General features: G+C 32.2%; 1 protein-coding gene and 1 long non-coding RNA gene across 2 annotated transcripts in view; one reads left to right on the forward strand and one right to left on the reverse strand.

Annotated features, from left to right (window-relative positions):
- Positions 1-1557: 1557 nt before the first annotated feature.
- Positions 1558-23260, reverse strand: part of LOC150096413 (uncharacterized) — a 234628-nt gene continuing 212925 nt past the window's right edge. Inside the window, exons 13-19 of the mRNA XM_090409660.1 lie at positions 17811-17892; positions 13756-13910; positions 13428-13643; positions 13036-13186; positions 11933-12843; positions 8085-8216; positions 1558-7221 (exon numbers count right to left, since the gene is read on the reverse strand). Coding sequence (XP_090265786.1) covers positions 6952-7221; positions 8085-8216; positions 11933-12843; positions 13036-13186; positions 13428-13643; positions 13756-13910; positions 17811-17892 — 1917 coding nt within the window. The 3' untranslated portion in view covers positions 1558-6951. The remainder of the gene's footprint in view (positions 7222-8084; positions 8217-11932; positions 12844-13035; positions 13187-13427; positions 13644-13755; positions 13911-17810; positions 17893-23260) is intronic.
- LOC150096414 (uncharacterized) overlaps positions 8980-23260 on the forward strand; it is an 83742-nt gene continuing 69461 nt past the window's right edge. Inside the window, exon 1 of the long non-coding RNA XR_016549990.1 lies at positions 8980-9047. This is a non-coding gene — a long non-coding RNA (uncharacterized LOC150096414). The remainder of the gene's footprint in view (positions 9048-23260) is intronic.

Here is a 23260-nt window from a genome sequence, read left to right on the forward strand (position 1 = left end):
TAGTGCCTTCCCTCGATGAGTCCTTGGACTCCCTGGAGGTATAATAATAACATAACAACCCATTTCTTTCGCCAGTTTTCATATGACTCTAACCTTCTTTAACACTTTTGCATGCAAAGATCCTACTAAAAGTGTAAGAGCTAAGAGACTAACTATCATAAATCCGACTTCGACTGTGGCTTCTCCTCTCTTCTGTGATTTTCTCCAAGCGTATAATTATCACTTCTCAAGGAGAGTAAAGTTCGTGATGTCACTACACGAGACTAGCATTTTGCTACTCCTTAAACATGAAATCCAGTCTTCACTCCTTGACAACCACAGCTTTACACAATTTCCAAGGGTGTCTCTTTGTTTTCTCTTTCTTTTCCATTTAGGTTATTTCTCGTATTCCACAGCGTCCCTTCGGCAACTTACGTTTCTAACATATCCCCTCCGCCTTCTTCTGGCCTATGAACCAATTTTTATAACCCCCAAACCTTCAATCTATTCTTATAAAACATTTCACATGGCTGATATCACCATATTCACCAGACTCTCAATTTTCCCCACAATTCCTCATTCCAAATGATACCCAGGAGACCCAATATGATCACAAAAAGTACAGATGTGGATCAATGCATTTATATCAACATCCAAATCACGCTCTCTACTATTTTATCTACTTTTGCAATTGTAATATGTCTTCTGAACTGAACTTTCTGTCTCTCCCAAATCCCTGGCCTATATCCGCTCGTAAGCGAAATTTCTACGTGTTTCGCTACCTGTCAGGTCAGTATAGCGGAAAACCTTTTGTCACATTTACCTTTATGTTCCTATACATGTAAAGATATAAACGAATTACGTATATAAATGTTCTTGGATGATTTAAATCATTGGTTTCCAACTAGTGGTACGCGTACCCTCGGGGGTACGTGCTGGGCCGTTCAGGAATACACGAAAAATAATCATAACGGCGGAAAAACAGTAAACAAACTATTTTACATTAAGATAGGCGCTGAACAAAAGTGTCAGTATTTAAAAACAGCTATTTTAAAAACAAGGGGAGCAACTTATAGAAATGGGCTTAAAAGGGGTACGCAAGTGGAAAAAGGTTGGGAATCACTGATTTAAATGATCCAAGAATAAGCATACTTATTTTTTTTGGGGGGGGGGAGGTATATTTAAATTTTTAAATCTGAGATATTTGATAATGTGATCAAGTCGTCTACATTTATAATGTAGACGACTTGATTACTTATTGGAGATTTGAGGTAACTTATTTGGTGTCTACAGCATAATTATCTTACCCCTACCCATACCCCTTTGCACGAGTGATCTGGTTGTTGATAGTTTATTTAAATTCATATATTTGATAGCTGAGCGATTTAAACTCTTGATACTCTATTTATATATACACATATTTAAATATAAATCACCCAAGTATGAGATAATAGTAACTCGTGATGCACTGTTAGGTAGGGCCATGAAATGCATGTTCACATACATACCCGACAGTATGTCTCGTATTTTAGTAATGTGAACTGTTGTGTTTTAGCTGATATATAATATTAATAAATCTTCTCGGATTCATAATGTTTTATTGAAAACACTACACGACCATATCCACTGCTACAGTACATTACAAAATGGTATCCATCTTTACAGTGAAAGCAGTGACATCACACTGCTGATACTTACAATAACTCCTGTTCAAAGTACAAACAAGAGACAAATGATCAGGGATTGATTTTTTTTTTTTTTTTTCAGAAAAGCCTTTTGAGCATAGGGTCTTGATTAGGAAGTAATGTTAGAGTTTCTGATTGTTTATGAATTAGAAAGTGATTCTAATTCTTTCTTGGTCATATATTCTCTGGTCACTGATTCTATCGCTGTAGGCCACCTGGCTTCGCTGTTTACATTATAAATGATATGGACAAATTTCCAGACAGGGTAAAATATTCACATACAAAAAACACTTTTATAAAACAAGAAACCAATACAATCTTTAAAATATTTCATTTTAAAATCATTACAAAACTCATTTAGTTGCATTAGTTCAGATAATGTCTCATATTTTGTAAATATCACCATTTAATTGATATTCAAAATTCTTATAATGTATTTGTTCGGTTAAAATCATTAAAATCGTTCTGTATATAATAAATGCGCAATTTAAATATAAATGCGTATTTTTATGTACATATTTATATTTAAATTGCTGATAATCATTTACCTTTAAAATGACATTAATATGTAAATTGTCTCCATGGAAGATAATTTTCTAAATTGTCGGAGATCTTTATTATCCCCCTAGCGGCTAAATATCACAGTTATGCACCTAAATCTTACATTTTTTTTTTAACCAATTGCAAATGGTAATCAAAATACGATAACGATAACTCACACTACCGTTACCGAATTATTATATAAGATTTACAGATTAACTTTTTAATTAATATTCACATATTAACAATAAACTGTGTTTTTCCCGTTTGTTAAAATTAAGCCAAATGCCATGCTATGTGTGTTTTATTGCAAGGAACTCGCTAATAAAGAATAATGGCAACATTTATTTATGATTAATAACTTTGAGATATTTCATTAAAAATTAATTACATTTTATACTACCAGTAGGTCTGTTAGTATAAAAATACAAGTTCAGAAAACATGTTTAAAATCCACTATAATTAACTGTACATTATTATAAAATCATAAATTAACATCTAATTCCAAGAATGTATAATTTTCAAGTATGAATTCATGATTTTGTAGTGAATGGAATGGAATAAATAGGTCTCCGGATTCGTTAAAAGAAGCAAATAACAATAATAAAACTTTTGGTCGATATTCGAGAATTTTACCCCCACCTCACCCTATTTCCCTTGCGTGATATCCATAATTCAACATTCATTTGGCACGTTATGAACAATATTTGAAATATGTCAATGGGAGGTATTTGAATGTTGTCTAACAAAACTCGTAAATATATAATCATTGCACCGTTCTTATGAATTAGCTTTCGTTGCAAATTTTCAGAATTCGTTTATGTAGATACTTATATATTTACTACAGAAATTTACATATTTGTCCACAGAAATATCCGAAGTTAATCTAGCAAAAAAAAAAGAAAAAAGTTTTAACACATTACAATTTTAATAATTATATATATATAGTCAACCTTGGTTATAGAGTATCACTAAGAAGGCGAATTCGTCAAAAATCTATGTGTGTGTGTGTGTGTGTACATAAACATTCTATCAGTTTAAAGCAGCAAGAAAATACATCCAATTAAGATATAAGACTTGCCTCGTGGTTATATTATAATACAACAACAACAAGAATTTACAGAATGTTTCAGCAGACCTGCACGTTATCAGAGCATAATATCAGATAAGGAAGACAATTTACAAATAGCAATATATAATTTAAACATTATAGTATACAGTTTGGAATGAAAATTTCATAGATAAAACTAAAACAATGGCATTTTATGGACAAACTCCAGTTAGAAGCAAAATAGTTATTAATAATAAAATAATAGAACAGATAAATACTTTCCGTTATCTTGGATGTGAAATATCATATGAAGGAGAAAAAGACATAAAATTAAAAACTTCAAAATAATGTTTACAGATTATAGGCCTGATAAAGAGAACACTCAACTCAAATATAGTACAAAAAGAAACACGTTTGAAAATATACAATACTTTAGCAGTGCCCACATTATCTGACAGTGAAATTTGGGCAATAAACAAACAAGATAAACAAAGAATAGAAACAAGTGAAATGAGATTTATGAGAAGAACTGCAAAATACACATTATTAGATCAAAAAAGGAACGAAGATATTTTAAAAGAATTAAAAACAAAATCATAGAAGAAAAACTAAACAATTATAAACAAAAATGGATTGAACATGTAAATCGAATGGCCAACACCCAACATCCTAAGCAAATACTAAAATGTAAGCCAATTGAAAAGAGAAAGGATGGTAGACCTCAAAAAAAGGATTGGATAGATAATGAGACCGGAACAGACCAATATGGTCTATACCTGTAATTAGTGTTATGATGATGATATCATAAAAATTAAGGACAGCAAAATTTTCAATTTTTATTTCAATTTATTAGTATAGTCAACTGTAGTCTGCTTCATCAGGATTAACTAAACACAGATAAATCAAATGGTTACTATATAAGTAAACGCAGATATTTTATATAATTAAAGTTGATTTGTCCGTTAGTAAAGACTTCGAGAAACCGGCATACGTGTTCACAATAGCGGCTTTCAGACAGCTGTAATAAACACGTCATTCGCTTTCTTATTCACACTCGCCCATCGATTATAGTACGGCTAGACACAGCAGCAATATACACACCCGATCATTAGCCAATCAATCAGAGCGTGTTAACAGAGCTAAACACTTGATATTTCAGGAAAATGTATTTGTTACATTATGGTACATATGGTAATCATTAAATATTTGCTTTAATTACTGCAGTGCTGTACTAAATTATTTCGAAAGCTCAAGGCACATCCGTATTATTTATACCGTTTGTTTCCAGCATATTTAGTGTCTATCATATTTAGCAACAAAGAGCTTCTTCTTCTTCTTCTTTTTTTTTTTTTTAATTCTGTAATCGTATTTTAAGGATTAAAATACGAAGCCGTTATTTAGTCAAAAAATTATGACCAGGATAAATTTATAAGTAGAGAAAAGCACAGAATTCTGATGATAAAATATTAGAAAGCGGTCAGAAAATTATTTAGAAAAGTATAATCGAAATCATTTACGAATGTAGTGAAACCAAGGTTAACTACATATACAGTATATTATTACGATTCTGAATTAGCTTATGTAATGTATAGAATAACTAATTTGGTTCTTATGGGGTTTTTTTTTATTATTATTTTTTAATGGACTATAAATTTACAAATCAAAGAGGAAATCCGTCACCCTTTTTTGAATACATTTTGTAAACTCAACATTTTTTTTTTATCAAACATATGTAGACTGCACGTTTTTAAATTGACTATTTGCAATCAAACCATCTGCTTATTAATATTTTTGTTAACTGACACTTTATTATTCCTCCCCCTGTGAATCAGCGATGTTTTAATTTGGCACTTTTAGACAAATATCCCACTTACCATCCCTAGTGGGATGGTAAGTGGGATATAACGGATATAATGGGATATAACGGACATAACGAACCATCCCTAGTGGGATGGTTCGTTATGTCCTAATTTTCTTGTATTATTTAATATGAACAAATCATTTTATAGTGATGGCATCAACGGTACATTCTTTACATCATACGTAAATAGTTATGGTAATAATGTTTAAGATTTCCTTCCATTAACTATAGCTTCAATTTTCCAGCTCAATTTAAACACTAAATGAAAAACGTACATTTTTGACATAATGTAGCAAATGGAAGCGAAAGAAAAGTCTTAATGGTTTGCATATTCAAATACGAAGATAACCTAAGGTTTATGCATTATATTAAGTATAAATTAAATCATACAATGTGTTTTTCAAAATAATAACTGTTCAACACATTTCATTATTTTTCTGGAATAGCACATCCTACATAGAGAAGTTCGTTACTAGATTTAAAAACCTGAAGACAACTCAAGAATATTATCAATCAACAACTAACTTATTATAAACTAGGTTTTATTTAGTCTTAAATACAAATGCAATAAAGGCAAACGGGTTTACCTTTCTTGTATTTCTTTTTATGTATTTTTATCCGAGAAGCCACAAGTATTAGAGCCGAAACCAGTTGGTTTCATTATCTTTGTATTTACGACCAAATAATAAAGCTCAGTTTATTTATAATTATACTTTTAGGTCGAAAGCTTCCGTATACAATCAACTTGCCATTTTGCGATATGACGAATTACAACAACGCGCTCTAGCGGTTAATTGAAGTCGGAATAAGCATAGAAACGAAATAATTTACTAGGTAATAATGGTACAGTTTGATATCGCAAATTCTGATTAAAATGATTTCGTAAAAATATATTATAGTTCATAGAAATAAAAACAAACAAAGGCGAAACCGATTAGGCAGAGTTTAAAAAAAAATAATTAAAGAATGCAGAATTAGTTTTCTTTTTGTTCTAGTTAATGTATTCTGCTATCGATCATAATTATCACTAATATAATTTAATATTAAACATATTAGAATATTAAAAAATTGTGCTGTTCCAACATACATTGAACTGGTTATTTAAATGCTTGAAAGCAATGAGTTATTTTTGAATAAAATGTGCCATAATGATGTTTAAATTTCCATATGGATATTATATGTTACGAGATTTATTTTAAAATCCATTTTACGCGTGATTTAATTATTATTTTTTATTCTACTGGGATTTTTTTTAAATGTGTGTTTACATCATTCAGGTGGTGTCCAAAGAGAAAACTTTCGTTAAAAAATTTGAACAGGATATGTTAGATTATTTGCTAGTTTAGAAAGAGGCTTATTTTAAGAAGGCTCTTAGCTGAAGTAAATACTGAAGTATTTATTTAAAGGATAAAAGTATTAAAATTAAAGAAATATATAAAACGTTTTTATATCTATTACTGAATTTAGAAAATATTTCTGGATTTTCATGTATTATTAATCCGCTTCGCATAGTAAAAAAGTGTATTTTTTTTTACCCTAAACGAAATTGTGATATATTTCACCATTTATTTTTATTATTAAAAATGAGGCACTTATATAATTATGGATGGTAATTTGGTCAATTAAGAGAGGAAAGTTATCCACGCTAAGAGATATGTTGAAATGGCAATCATAAGCGACTTTAATTTTTTTTTTCTTTTTCTGTCTCGAGAGATCAACAGGACAAGAGCCAAGAGATAATCACAGTCCAATTCCAGCTCGATCAACGTCTCTGGTGATTTAGAGTAACATATACACATATTCACAAGTGTGGGTCTTTGGGGGTTGACATCAATTCAGTGACTGCTTGGAAATGTTGTAAATCCCGCATGGAGGGAGGTGATGGCTGTATGTAGGAAGCGAAGATGGCGAGGATTGTGTATACCACAGTTCCTCAAAAAAGTGGAGTCCAATTCTGATATTTGTAAAAGTTCTGTTAGTCCAGCTTGATGGAATTTTTCTTCATACATTGGTAAGCCAAGCGACACCAGCCAGGAATGTAAGGAATTGTAATTAGCCTCGACAACAGGAACCAAACAGGAATCGGCAAGGAAATCATTAGGAACCTGGTAATATATAAATGAAAGAAAGAAACAAAAATAATAAATGTATATCATTATATTATACTGAGGGAGCAAAACTAATTATTGATTGAAATGCGCAGGCAGGCAAGTATTTTTTTTATTATAATCGGGTTTTGAAATCGGCAAGTTATGAAAAATATCGATCGCATAACCACTATTTCATTCATTAACATCAGTTAGGGTTAGGAGCGCAAGATGGGGCATTATTTTCCATGCTGTTGTCAGCTGTAATTCTACAAATCGCCGGTGGATACGAACTCAACTACAGGTAAGAAAAGGTAGAGCTAGCTATCTTCTGATTTAAAAAAAAATTAGATTAAGTAGTTCATGATTTTTTAAATATTTTACAAACTTTACTTCTACTATAACTACTTTAATTTATTTCGTACTTTTAAGAAGTCTTCAGCCCTGGGCATAATAGAGGTATTTCTATTCGCTTCATTAATAAATTCTCTGCTTCCTTATCTTTCTGTAAATTTTTGGTAACAGGTTCAAGTGGTTAATGAATAAATAAATAAAAACTAGAACCCCTTTGGTGCCCTGTGGGGTTCCCAACGGTAAAGTTTTATCTAATTTTATTTATATATAACAGTTCGAAGAAGTATCATAGATTAAATAAAATGGTTCCCATAACTGCCAATATACTTTACTAATAGCTTTAGGAAAATTTTGTAAATAATTTACATTTTATTAACAATTCAATATTTATAAAAATAACTACATGTCTAAGTGATAAAAATAAAGTTTAGTGTGACAACTAAATGTCAGTATAGTACGTATATTCCCATATTAACTATAATTAACGAATTAGTAACTTTATTCTATTATTGCTTAATTCAACTTACACCTCGGCGACCTGCTTGTTGTAAAAAGTTGATTCTAGTCTGATCCAGGGCATCAGCTACATCACAGATATCTCTTTGAAGTTCTTCGGCATAGCGTTGAACCAACGCTGGTGGAATGCCACAAAAACCTGTCTGGAATTGCAAACAGTTCAATTTAGTAATTTCATTATATATATATGCGTTAGGACATCCTATTCTAAATTCATTAAATATTATTTTCACGAACTAAGAGCTTACGTTATCTTTCTAATTTGAACAACTTTAGAGAAAATTGTATTCGATTATTGGGTGCTAATGCTTTCACAGATCATTAATTTTTAATTTACATGCCAAAGCATATTTTTGCCTTTAAAATAAAATGAGCTATTTTTTCCCGCAACCTCCTTTAAATGGTCATATACAAATTGGCAAGTTTTTCAAAGCTTAACATCTAGTGCAAGTTAATTTTTATCGATAAAGCTACCGATATTTTTATGTTTATTGTAAGTAATTTTCTATTTTTTTTTTCGTGTTTTTAGCCAGGAATTCCATCACCTTATAAAATACATAACACTAAATAAATAATTTTTTTATATATAAATACAGTGTTTCGTTCTAATTTTTCTCGATTAAAAATTAAAAAGGACAAGTAGCTTCGAAAATTACGCATTAGATAAAAACTTAGCTCGATTTCCGGTTCGGCTAAGTATGAAAGAACAAAACGCTTAAAAAGCAATGGTTCCATTAAGTGTCAAATGATATCACCATGGGTTGGCTCCTTTACCAACTATAATCACAGGCATTTTTTAAGAGCGTTGTCAGCCGAGAGAAACGCAACGCGCTCATGCGGTCAAATAAGAAATAAAAAGCAGACGTCATCTAGTGGGTTAAACTATAATCAAAATTACACAAACCAGTTACATAAGCATGACGCCGAATAACACGAACTTAATGGGATTAGGTCCAAGGTTATGAATGCGATCAGTGAGTATTGTGAATAATAATAATAAAAAATACATTTTAAAAACGATTTGAGATCGTATATTGTAAATTTTTCAATAAATTATAGAATTCATTTTTGTAATAAATAATGCGCTATTAGACATGACTGGCGTAGATCTCTTGCTTTAATAGGCTTAATTTGGAATGTCTATGTTTTGAAAATAATATTAATGCCTAAATCGACTGAAATTTATCACGTCAAGCTAATTATAAATATGTGACCTTTCTATAGATAAATAAAATAAACATAGATGCAGATATATAGATCGACAGAGTTTATCTTATTGTTAATATACGACAAATGTGATTCATGCAAATATTTCGAAAGAAGTTTTATACAGAAGAGTAGAAAAAAAAAAGCTTTTATTAGCGTTTCACTCAGCTTGGTAATGTTATTTGATAATACACGACATTCAAGTTCAGTTAATAGCTATAAGTGCGATGCGTAGGTGAAGAAAAAACAAGGGTCTTTGTGGCCAACTTTTTAAAACCTTTGACCTGGTGTGACCTGCTTAACGAATATAAATACGGCAATGTTATTTTTATTTTCACTTATGAATGTATGCAAAGATATCATTCATGTGTAGTTAAAATTTTTTTGTCGTTAAAAAAATAAATAACATAAAAAAAACAAACTACCTTCCGGTGACAAATGACGTATTACGTTTCGGTATGGTAGTGGCATACTTGGGTGTGGAAAAATAAGCAAGCTCGCACACCTACTGATGCTTGAAGAAGTGCGTTACATGCTTAAGAATTGCAGCTGCACTAAATGACCTTTTAAGCCAAGCTTACGCTGATTTCTAACACTTGACGCATTTAGGCATTTGATATGTTGACGAAATACAGCAAATCCTAAAGGATGTTTTGCAATGTTCTTTACAGTTTGTTACAATTTCCGTTTTTATGCTGCTCCTCTATTAGTTTCGTAAGTGAATACGAATATGAAAGTGCGCCTCCCCGATGATTTACCGAGTCTTATTTATTTATTTATTTTAAGATTTAAAAATTTATTTACGACATTTGACACGACTAAACCAAAACGTGTGGTGGATGGGTCATTTCATTTATATGTATTTTTAGTTTTTTATTATACCTTCTGCAACTAAAACAAAAAGATCTGCATTACCTTCTCCGATGGCTTCCTAGGAAACTAACTCTTATTTCTACGTCACATGAAATTCGACATCTGTTGAATTTTTTTCTTGACATATGATGTGTATACTCTGGTCGTCATATTCACCCTATTCTTCTATGTAAGGCAAGCGGATATACATTTAACACAGAATGTATATTCAATACCAACGAGAGGGAGGATTTTGGTCCATAGTGAAAATCCCCCAACCGCAGTAAGGGTGGACAGACCAATAATGATACTATACCACGGAGAAAGACAAAAACATATGCAACATAGTCGAGCTCCAGATCACCTCCTGGACCTTCGGTCCTGGTAATTTATACCGGTTCATTCCCCTTCGGCCCTATCTGTATCATGCATACCTTTCATGGCATGTGGAAAAACATAAGGATCTGACCTGTCCACTCGAGACATTCAAAATTGCATAATACACAATCAGTTGCGAGCAAAACACACAAAACTCAAAACAAAAGCCTGCTAGAAACACACGCAACACATATGTACTAGTAATATTAATTGCTGGATAGCAGGTATAATATTATACTATACTATATTGTTTTAGCAATTAACGTTATACTATAACGTTAATTGCTTCGAATGTCATATTAATCAAAGCATGGCGAATAAACAAAGGGAACCTGCACAAGTTGATGTTGGAGCATCAGAAGTCAGTGACAGAGACTGACGAATCAGGCTACACTCATTTCCGATCTGATTTGCGAATCCAGGTGTGTTATCGATTCCGGAGAAACGCCTCATGTATGGCAGCATCGTAACAACTGGGAAGTTTGGGTGAAAGTTCGGAGTTGTAATGGATAAGTATGGACTGTGAGCTTTGGTTATAGTACCTAAAGGGATAAACACCGATGGGTACCACAGTGCCTTTGACATTGTGGCAATTCATGTCTCTTTGCACACGATAGTGTACAATGTCGTATTGCAAGTGCTGCTGCGATATGGTTTGGACGAAAAGATGTCTTCAGTGGCCCGCACCGAATCCAAAAGAACTTCTTTACAATGCCTCAAACTAACAGAATACTGTTGTATTCTTGAGGCATTGGACTAGTAATCCAATATCCTTACAGCAGGCTTATTTCTGCTAGTTAGTCTCCTTACTAATTGCAGCTATTCTCTGGATTGTCTCTACTGAACTTCATATCGACCAATCCACAAAGCCCCATTCTTCCTCCAGTAGAGTGCCACTAACAAAATACGCAGCCTTCGATGTGTCGATGTCGAAATTTGATCATTTACACTTAGCTATATTAAGTTGGCATTCAACTCCTGAAGAGTGCCATTACATCAGTAGTACTAATAAGCCTTTCCTTCCTCACATCGTCTACAGATAACCGATTATTCTTCCACAATCCTTTATAATATCGTTCACATAAAGCTGACTAAGGAGTACCTGTAATTGTGATCGGATAAGGAGTACCTTATCCGGTCACAATTACATAGCCTTGCGGAAATGAGTGTGATGTTCTGCTTCATTGACACCACTTTCCAATACACAGTTCTTTGACATTTATAACTGTCAGTCTGCTCCGCCATATCTAACATATTCGTTGCAAAAAGCGGAGCTGACAAATTCTTTTTCCGAACCTACTAACAATCATTCTTGTTTAAACTATAACCTAATCAGTTAAAAACTAACATTCTAACTACTGATACCCGAGGAATATTTCTTTATTTAATTTTAGCCAAAATGGTTAGTAATCAAAAAGAGTACCTTATCCGTGTATGGTTCTTGACAAAGATCGATATCATCGTCATCGAGTTTATCCACCAAAGTTTCCAGCAAATTAGGAGAAGGAGGCCTTGGATTTCTGTTCAATGGCTGAAGACTGCCTTTTCTTTGCTTAGTTTTCTTAAAGTTTTTCTTTCCCGGAGAGATCTCAGGTTTGACGAAATAATCACTTAGTACGTCTTCATATTCTTGGACTTTTTTCTTGCTGGAGCGTCCTTTGCTAGTAACTGCAGACAAGCCACTTGAACAAGAGGACTTCACATGAAACTGATGAGGAGATGGCGGGTTGAAATCTCTGTGGTCATTGTGGGGATCATCAAGAAGATTATTAGTGAGAAGATAGGACCTTTCTTGGTGTTTCTTGCTTTTCTTTCTTGAAGTACTCATTAAAAGTTCTTCTATATTAGACGATGAATTAACATACTGCTTCTGTAGCGATGGGTTTTGAAAAGAGTCTATAGAGTGGGGAATATGGTGCGAACATGCAGAATATTGTTGAACCGGACTGTCAGATCCAGTTGGTTGCACTTCCGTACCATCTACAGTTTCACTGGCCATCGGATCTCCAGATGGAGGGATGTTATATTTCATGTGACCATCATCTGGGATTTCTGGCAAATTCGTCTGTGCTTCTTCAGTAGAATCTAGAGAAACGTGAGATTTTGTGGACGCTGCGGCAGCGTCCAAGTTATTAATAGCATTATTTGAGTCAGGGCCTTCACTTGACTGAATTCCACTTTCCGATTGGCTTACATCTGGGTCTTCTTGATCACCTGACATCTGACCATTTGGTAGTAACCTGTGGGCTGCTTCTCTGCCGACTAAGTTTTCATGGCTTGCATAACAACCAGAATCTCTGGGAGAGTGGTTCCTCAAAATTACGTCATCGACCTCTGAGTAAATAAAAAATAAACAAAAGATTATCTTAATTGTTATTGAAACAAACTGATAAACACTTCAAAGCTTTAAAAAATTTGGAAAACATGAAAATAGAACATAGAGCCAGTGCAAAAGATAGCAAATTCGAATAATTTTGTCATTTCAGATTTTACAGTTTTTTTTTTTTAAACTCATGCAAAGCTCACCTTCACAACCAAGGAGCATCTCGGCAGCTCTCAGTAATTTGATTCTATGGTCAGGATTTACAATCCCTAAATTATCTAAATCTTCTTGCTCAATTTCTTTGAATGTATCTAACTCTTCATATCCATTAAGTATCAACACATTCATGTACTCCTAAAAATATTAAGATTTAATGAATTTTAGACATCAAAGAATGTTATTTATTAAATATTATGTTCATTTTGAAATTATCGTGCAGTATTTTAATTTTATTAAATTACATTAATCAAATGGCATTCTTTATACGCGAGTTAAAAAAAAAAAAAAAAAAAAAGAAATCCTGGAATGAGTTTTGATTACAACTTGCAACAATTCAGAGCTAATTATGTAAACAACCCAGTCATAATCAAATTACCTGCAGATCCAGCTGTTTCAGAAGATCTTCTAAAGTTTCTGGTTTGTTCGGAGTAAGAGTCCATTCTACAGGCACTCGATACCTTCGCTGCCTAGGTTTGTTTTCTTCTGTTAATTCTTCTACGTTGATAAATTTAAAATGACCCACCTTGCCATGAACCATGCCTACCCATATACCAGTTTTATGTTTGGCAATAATGTCGATGGTGTCCCCTTTCTGTAAAAAAGTAAAAACAACCAGCTACAAAACTAGAAGAATTTACAAAGGCAAAAACAACTCAAGATCGCACACACCTAATTTTAATATTGTCTTTCTAATCACGATTTACCTTAAAGGCCAAGCCATCTCTGTCATAAGGACTAGGAGTGCAGTCAACTAGGGCATGGGCGCGCCCTAGAATTGTACCCACAAATGGAGCGTTGTCGTCTTCTCCTGCGGAGGTGGAGCTACGATTGCTACTAGTGGGTGTAGGAGGTTGGAGACCTGTTTCAGATAAAATAACAACTTTTATATTGGGAAAATGTCTTCTGACATTAAAATGTTCGTTTAACTTGATACATATAGCCTTGCATTTTAAAGAAATTAATTTTAAATAAACTAGATGGTAAAACTCCTAGATTTTTTAAAAAAAATATTTCATTGTGTTTATTTAAGTCAGAAAACAAATGCAAGACGTCATAATTAATTTAATACAAAAACTGTACAGCTAGCAGTCAAGATTTGTATTGAAATAGAACTTATTTTCATGTAGAACTAGACAACATTCTAGTCAATTTAATAGTTATTTTAAACTTTATTAAGTACAGATTTAATTATGAAATAAATATTCAATGAATGTTAAAGTATTAAGTAATACGGGGAAAACAGAATGGGTTATGAAATCACGTACTCAAATGATTATGCAGCTCTCCCCCGCAACTAATCAAACCTACGCTATTTCCTGGATGATTATGTTAATAAATATTTACCAGTTAATACTCACACACACTGATAACGTATATCTGGCTCATGTATGTGTGCAACGCAACTTGAACTTTGTTTCCCCATTCCGATACGACTAGTGTTACCATGACAACCAGCATGTCGGTATAAAGATTCCTACAAGATGTCTACATGTACCTTCCGACTTCAATGTTTTATCTTTTAGCACATTAGTGCCATATCACAGCTATCTGGGTGTGACATACTGAGATACGTTGTTTACAGGTTTTGTGATTTAAAAGATTTTAAGTTTTTTTATAATCTAATTATAATAAATAATTAGATTAAATCTAATCTAATTATTTCACAAAAACACATTTTTTCGCACTTCACATTGCACAAATTGTTAAGTATTATGAAATTCACGTCGCCTTAGTAACTAGTAGTTTTAGTAACCATGGCAACATATATTTTCTGAAGCTACCAATGTACGCTTTGCTATGTTATATCGTATTGCTATAGCTACCAATAAAAGTGATTGTTATAATGAAAATAAGTCGAGTTTTTAAATTTTATGTTTTTTTCCTTCTTCGATATACGTTGTGTTATTTTCTTTTCTTGTAAGTAATTAAGACTACCAAAAACATGGCTGAAGCTGAGTTGTCTGCTATAATCAGCCCGTCCACTTTAATTACAGAATCGTAACCTTGTCTAACCTCACACTTGCCAGTTTCTGCGTCTTATGTCGTAGGTCACGCACTTGTATGCACGAGGGTCTGTTTAATCACTCTCCGTGATGAGCGTTCCTCTGAATATGTAGGAAGCGGATTTAATTAGAAGCTTTCGGTTTCTCTTCACGCTTCTGTTTGGTAATGTGCAACAAGGGCATTCACTTGTTTGTCTTCTCATGCAAATGATGCTCATTATTTTTACAACACTCCATTTCTTTATTCGGTGGGTATTATACAGTGTCGCTGTTTACAAAATATCACCGTGGATACTTAATTATTGATTTTCCATGGTTCATACGAGGCTCGTTCTCAAAAGGTTGGGGAGTTGTCTCATTTATCAGAGCTAAAGATTCATCTATTCTGAAATAATCTTGATGCACCAGCCTGGTATAATTATTTACTTCAGCTTCAAATACAGCAGCATATCTCAAAGGGAAGTTTATTTCAAAGATAATTTACACTGAGTGAATTTATAGCACATTAACGTGTGAAGGTTAGGAAATGTACGACGAAAAGAAACTTATTATTATTATTTTATTTTATTTTTTTTTTTCTGAATAGTCGTAGGTTGTAATCTTTGTGTAACACTGAAGGAGAACCGCTGTCTCCAAACACAGGCGGAGGAGTAAAGGAAGAGGAAGAAATGCCGGTTCGACGAGTTTGAAGTTGGATCATATGGGGTGTTTAAAATAGGATTAAGTGAATGAAACAAAGGTTATTTGATTTTTTTTTTTTTTTTTGATCTGTTCCCTTCAAAATATGTGTTTTTATAAGCAACAGACTGGTGTCACAACGATGATAGTTTTTTGGAAACGTCTTCCAACCAATTATCGACATGTTATTTTGTCCATTTATCACGTTCGTTTGAATGTCCTTACCTTCATGAATAGTATCATAGGTAAGGACAGATAAAGAGAAAATGCTCTGCAAAGAAAATGCTTTTTCCAGCATAACATAAAACTGTGTTAAAGACAAAACTTCGAAAAGTTTTTTTTGGGTAACTTAATAAGGAAAACTTTTTTAGATTAAAGGTAGACGAAAAAAAAAAAACGAAGCAGAAAGTGGAGGAATTATGACAGCCAGTTCAGTGGAACAAGGACCATGACACCTGTAAGTGATAGAATAGAGCCTTGATTGGCTGATTATGAGATTTCGATTCCTGTTGTACTGTGTTAGGCACTGGACCATTTCTCAAACTTATTTAACTTTACCATACAAAAGCAAACCATAAATATCACACTGAGTCATTCCAGCTACAAATGAAAGTTATGAAGTACTTTGGGATGATGACGTCATACATCATCTTCAACAGTTACATCCACAACTGCTAAACTCCCTCATCCAGTTATCAAAGGTGACATTTTCAATAAACCTCCTAAAATGTGATATCAAACCATCACATGTCTAAACAAAGGATCTTTTGTTTCGATATGAAATACTGTTTCAAAATCGAAATAATCAACCATCATTTTTTTTTTTTGTGCATTCCTTCTTTCATACTTCACACAAAATAAACAGGGGAAAAAATACTATTTTATCAAATATTAAAAAAAAAAAAATGCATAACACTTGGAGAAATAATTTATCAAAAAAAAAAAAAAAAAAACCAGAAAGATCCCGACTGCTTAAATTTATTATTATACTTTCATGAAATTTAGAGTCATCGCAGGAGTGCACTTTACGATCTACTTAACGCACCACACCATCTACTAAATATTACATATTTTTATTTCTTAATTTCCTGTTTTGAGACACGAAAACGTGTGTGTGTGTGTGTGTGTGTGTGTGTGTGTATATATATATATACACACACACACGTTTTCGTGTCTCAAAATTATTAATATATATATATATATATATATAATATTAATAATAATTTAAATAATTAAAATATCTATTATGAAGTTATTATAATAGGTAATAACGCTAAAATACTACATTTTTTTTTATTAAGTATTATGCTTGAATCATGTGTAATTATTAATCGGAAGTTTCCGTCGGATTTGGGCTTTTACTTAATGAACAGTTGAAACCTTCCAAATAAATTAAGAAAGTTTTAATTTATTTTAAATTAGGCAAGAAATGTTGATTATGATTTATTCAAGATTGATCGAATTAATATGAATTTATTATTGCAGCATTAATAAATCACAAGCAAATAGATTAATTATATTTGGACAGAAGGTCTTAAATAATTTTTAACTTTCTACCGGTATACATTAATATTAATAAAGCCTAAAAGAGTTATTACCGAAGATACACATGCATTTGTAGTTCTACCACGATCTCTGATAATTTTCACTTTCTCTCTTCGCGTATGTGTACATTAATCGTGCTTATTTTCCGTTAGGGGCGCTTTAAGTAATGATTCATAAATAAATTGCTTCTGCCAACAGAAACTATAATGAAATCAATGCCCGAGGCATGCGCTTAATGATGCATGACGTCACGTGCACTGCCGGAAGCATCTCCAAACCTACATTGTGTTTGAACATAAAATCTCGTGTCGTATATGATTATTACACGTTCGTAATTATTATATTTAACAAAAAAGCAACAGTATTTTCAATTATATAATAATAATTGAAAAAATATATATATTCTAAATGAGAAAATTTTAGTCCATTTTTACATATTGGATTAAACCATTAAATATAGATCAATACGAATGCAGATTATGGTGAATAAACAACATGAAAGAAAAAAAACAAGTATTTCGTTAGTGACTTACTAGAACCTGATCCACTTGGAATGCTTTCTACAGAACTACCAGGTTGAATCACTGACTCTTGATTATCAGCGCCATCTCGTTGCTGAAATTAAAATCAAACTTCTATATTCTGTGTAAATTGAACAAATCAATATACTGTAAAAGTAAACGGAATTTATATATACTCGGGATTGACTCGGGATGTATACATTTATAAAAATAATATTTAACTGACTGTAACCCGAGAAAGTATAATACAAATTTTAATAAATCACAACTAGTTTCATCGGTGTCCCGACTTCTTCAGGTGAATAAGAAATAACACAAAACTTTTTACCTTGTTAGTTTTATAAGTTTTGTGTTATTTCTTCCTCACCTGAAGAAGTCGGGACACCGATGAAACTAGTTGTGATTTATTAAAGTTTGTGTTATACTTTCTCGGGTTCTAGTCAGTTAAATATCAATTTTATAAATATATATATTAACAAAAAACAACAGTATTTTCAATTTTACACACACACACACACACACACACACACACATATATATATATATATATATATATATATATGTGTGTGTGTGTGTGTGTGTGTGTGTGTGTGTGTGTGTGTGAGATAATCGGCTTTTACTCGGTTGTTGTGATACATTTTAAAAAATAGATTTAATGACTAAAAACCGAGATAACTTATAAAGTTATCTCATATTTATAATTGATATTTATGTATCAATTATGTGTGGCAAATTTTACCTGTAATTTCCAGTTTGTTTTGATACTTCAATGTTTATATATATATATATATATATATATATATATATATATATATATATATATATATATATATATATAAGCATAATAAATGTTAATAAATGTGTGTATATACACACACATTTATTAATTACAAATATTCAATAATATATATAGTTGAATATTTGTAATTAATAAAGTTTATAAAACACAAAAATAAATGTTAAAAATTCCTGAGATAAATTATAGAACTGCACAGTATAAAGGCATCCATTTTTTAAAACTCTAGAAACTCTCCATAATACGACAGGGAAATAACATAGAAATATATAAAGCGAATGTAAGAATCCACGCAAGTATCAGAGGTAGCTTGTAGAAAATTCCTATCGTTATTTACCAGAAGTTTACAATTCGTACGGCTACGGCAATCCTTTGGGATATCATTACATTCCTTTTCAAACAGAAGAGAAGCGGGTCTCGTGAACATGATTTATCCACAGTTTTAAAATGGAAGAAACGGTACTTTGCAGTTATCATATGCGAGCGAAAGAAAAACAAAGAGAGAGAGAGAGAGAGAGAGAGTAAATAAATAACATTCAAAGAAACCAAGAAGTAGTCTGATATTGCAAAATATAATGGTGAACTATTTTCTGTTTTTCAAAGAGAGAGAAAGATGTCTTTATTTTTCAAAAATATTTGGTATTAAAATGTACAGAAAGTTACCAACCTTTAGCGAATGGAGTTTATATTATAAAATAAATTGGCCTGACTTATTTCTCAATACGATAATGTCTAATCTAACGCGAAAATAATTGAGTCTAATTTTTGTTATCATAATTCGTTTGTTTGGTCTTAAACTAGGAATATAAACATGCGCAGACGTATTCCTATTGTTCGCGGCCATTACATACAGGAAATGCTTAAGGTCGTTTGCTCATAAATATCCGTTTCATTTAAAATTGCGTACTTGACTGAATCACACACATAGCAGAAAACTAAGAAAGCATTACATGTGGACGAAATACGCTTCAATATGAACACTCACGGTAGAATTTCTTAAAGTTAGATTCTTTTAGATATTTTCATAATTAAACTGTACTGAAGTGAAGAAATGAACGAATAGAATTAGGAAGAAAAAGAGGTATTTAGATTTATATTTAATATGAATAGTGTTCGTTTTAGTTTGTGAACTGAAATAGCAGACGATCGATATCTTCCGGTTTCAAATCTGCAATAATAGTATTAATATTAAACGGGAATAACTTTAGATTGCCATCCATTCTGTTGTAAATTTGTAGTCTTGCTTCCAGTTGTGAATCAGTATTGTATTGCGAGATTATATTTCCCAAGTATTTGAATTCTGTAATTCTGAATTACAGAATTCAAATACTGTCATAATTTTGAACTTTTTGAATGGTTTTTCCACACATTGCCGTAGCTTTTGTTTTTGTTTCAGAGATTTTCATTTAAATTTTTTTGCTATTTCATTTAGATGGTTAGTTGCAATTTGGAGTTTATCTTCTGAATTTGAAATAAGTACTTGATCATCTGCATAAAGTATTGTATTTAGTTGTTAGTTTAATTCCATTTTTGACAGTTTTCCATTCTTTTAGGATTCTGGTTATATAAATGTTGAATAGGATTGGGGATAAGCCACAACCTTGCCTTACTCCTTTATTTATAGTTATAAGTTCTGATAATGTTCCAGCTGCAAATTTTTGTTAGACTTTTTATTGCATTAATTAACTGAGAAGGTATTTTATCATCTTGTAATATTTTCCAGAGTAGATTTCTGTTCAAGTTATCATACCTTTTCGTAGTCGATAAATAGAAGAAAAGTGGACAGATTAAATTCTTTTCTTTTTTCTGTGATCTGTTCCATTGTGGAAAAAAAATGACTAAAGAAATCCAATTAAGATTACATAACATGACCTCTAAACCTCTCAAATTTGAAGTAAAACTTGGATTCTAAAACAAAGAAATAGAAAAGACTGGAAGCCGCACAGATGAAGTTTCTAAGACCTCTCCTGGGACTCACTAGATTAGATAAAAAGAAACACACAGAAATAAGAGAAGGATTAGATACAAAAACATTATACAAGAAATAGAACAATATCAGCAAAATTGGCTACACCACATAGAAAGGATGAATAACAATAGGATCCCCAAATTAGCATATACATATAAATCTACAGGAAGAAGAGACCGTAGACGTCCAAGACCCAGATGGAAAGACCAACTTCATCTGCAGAGCAGGAACGGGACATAAAAAGCCTATACCTGAATTGCTCAGACCACGACGAACTTTAGACTGAAATAAAAACGAAAATATAACACTTGATAGGTCGACCCATAGAAGGGAACGCTTTGCAATTTCCGGCAGTGGGATGGAGGGCACAAAGATTGGGACAATATCCTAAAATCATCTTATAGAATTGGTCTCATTTCTTTTTATTTTAAGATATAGCAATAAAGTCTATATTGCTCAGATGTTTTTTATGTCATTAACTCAATTGTAACCGAACAAAATAAATGCGTACACAAAGAGGCTAAATAATGGCACAAAAGAATGGCTTTTGAGTTTATCCTTTCTTGTTACAATTTCGTTACTTTGAACAGAGGGGGGAGGGGTAAGTGAAGCGATTGCTTCTATTTTACAATGAAAGTATTTTTTTTTTTTAATTATTTTTTCCCCATTTTGCTAGTAGATGTTCATGTTGTTGTTGACTATTTAGGATCATTTTTCGTCAAGGGATATGTTTACAACAAGCTGAAAAGACTCACAGATTTTATAGCCAACATCGTTCGGAGATGGACAGAGATTAAAATTATGAACATACGATGTAAAAAATAAAATAAAATAAATAAATAAACGATTTTTTTACTTAAGGTAGCATCTCATTTTAAGCTGTTATCCAGAACGAGATGCAATTATTATAGCGTTGATGTCTAATTCCAAGCATTGCTGACTCATATATCAGACCTTAAGTTAACAACCAATTTCAAATCTGTCGCGTGACATATTTTCCCGAACGTAATCGTTATCAGAGAAGGGAATTGTGATGGAAGCCCCCGGACAACAAACATATATTTGATGCCGAATTCAGAGAAGGGTTTAGCGATATTCGCATTTTTTTTTTTTTTTGAATCGATATTTGTAAGGCTGTATGCAGATGGCAATAAACCATCTCATTTGGCATAATCTGAGGTCATCATTCACAAGATACTATCATCGTATTTCAAACAGAGAAAATTCAAAATCAGAAAATGAACTTCGATCATCATTTGTTGTGAGGGACGAAATTTCTCTCGGGATATTCCATCAGTGGTAGAGGAGGTGTGTGTGTGGGGGGGGGGGGGGGGGGCTGTACAATACAATCTTAGTATGTCTGCGGAGCAACTTGGTCAAAATATCATCATAATAATACTAATTACGGGTATAGACCATACTAGTCTGTTCCAGTCTCATTATCCCTCCAATATCCTTTTTCGAGGTCAACCCTGCCTTCTCTTTCCAACTGGTTTATATTTTAGTATTTGCTTAGGATGTCGGGTGTTGGCCATTCGATTTACATGTTCAATCCATTTTTGTTTACAATTGTTTAGTTTTTCTTCTATTGATTTTGTTTTTAGTTCTTTTAAAATGTCTTCGTTCCTTTTTTTGATCTAATAATGTGTATTTTGCAGTTCTTCTCATAAATCTCATTTCACTTGTTTTTATTCTTTGTTTATCTTGTTTGTTTATTGCCCAAATTTCACTGCCGTATAATAAATAATGTGGGCACTGCTGAAGTATTGTATATTTTCAAACGTGTTTCTTTTTGTACTATATTTGGGTTGAGTGTTCTCTTTATCAGGCCTATAATCTGTAAACATTTTGAAGTTTTTAATTTTATGTCTTTTTCTCCTTCATTTGATATTTCACATCCAAGATAACTGAAAGTATTTATCTGTTTTATTTATCTGTTAAACAGAAAGCTGCATCCATTGTAGAGCGTCCTTTTCTAAATCCATTTTGACATTCTAATAATATTTTTTCACTGTATATGAATGAATATATATATGAATATATATACTCAAAATATATGAATGAAACATATAAGGAGCAAAGGAAAACCACTGGTGGATTTAGAAACTCTAAATTTGAAAACCATCCATGGTTAATCATCATTATCGTTATCAAATAATAATTATATATCCAAGATGCCATATTTATGATTATGATTGATGTCAGTCTGTATTTCCTTGTCCGTATAATTTGAAACAAAAAATATAATTTCCTGTTTATCATTTGCTGACCTGGTTGGCTGAATAATCCACGCTATAAAACATAAATAAAATCAATAATTACATATAAGGGTATTTCTTCTGCCAATCTAGCACCATGGACGTTATCATGAAGCTACGCAAGTAACTACAATCCTCTTCTCCAATTTGTAATAAATAAATAACATAGGGAGAAGCACGCACACGCACACACACACACGATAGATGATTCAATACAAATAAAGGTAATTATTCATGAGTTCTTAAGGTAATTATGATTTATTACAATTCTGTGATGATAGACGACACAGTTTAGCGAGCAAAAACATTCTTTGGAAGTGCAACAGCCTTAATAGCATCATTCACTCTAATCATAATTTAAAGTCGTGTTCACGTAGATAAGATCGTTGCGAGCGAGCAAAATATCGCACTTCTGAGTAACACCAGCTGTTTTTGATGT

This window comes from Typopeltis vanoorti, chromosome 19 (genome assembly GCF_054136105.1).
Source record: "Typopeltis vanoorti isolate ZY-2024b chromosome 19, IOZ_Tvanoo_1.0, whole genome shotgun sequence".
Taxonomy (NCBI): domain Eukaryota; kingdom Metazoa; phylum Arthropoda; class Arachnida; order Uropygi; family Thelyphonidae; genus Typopeltis; species Typopeltis vanoorti.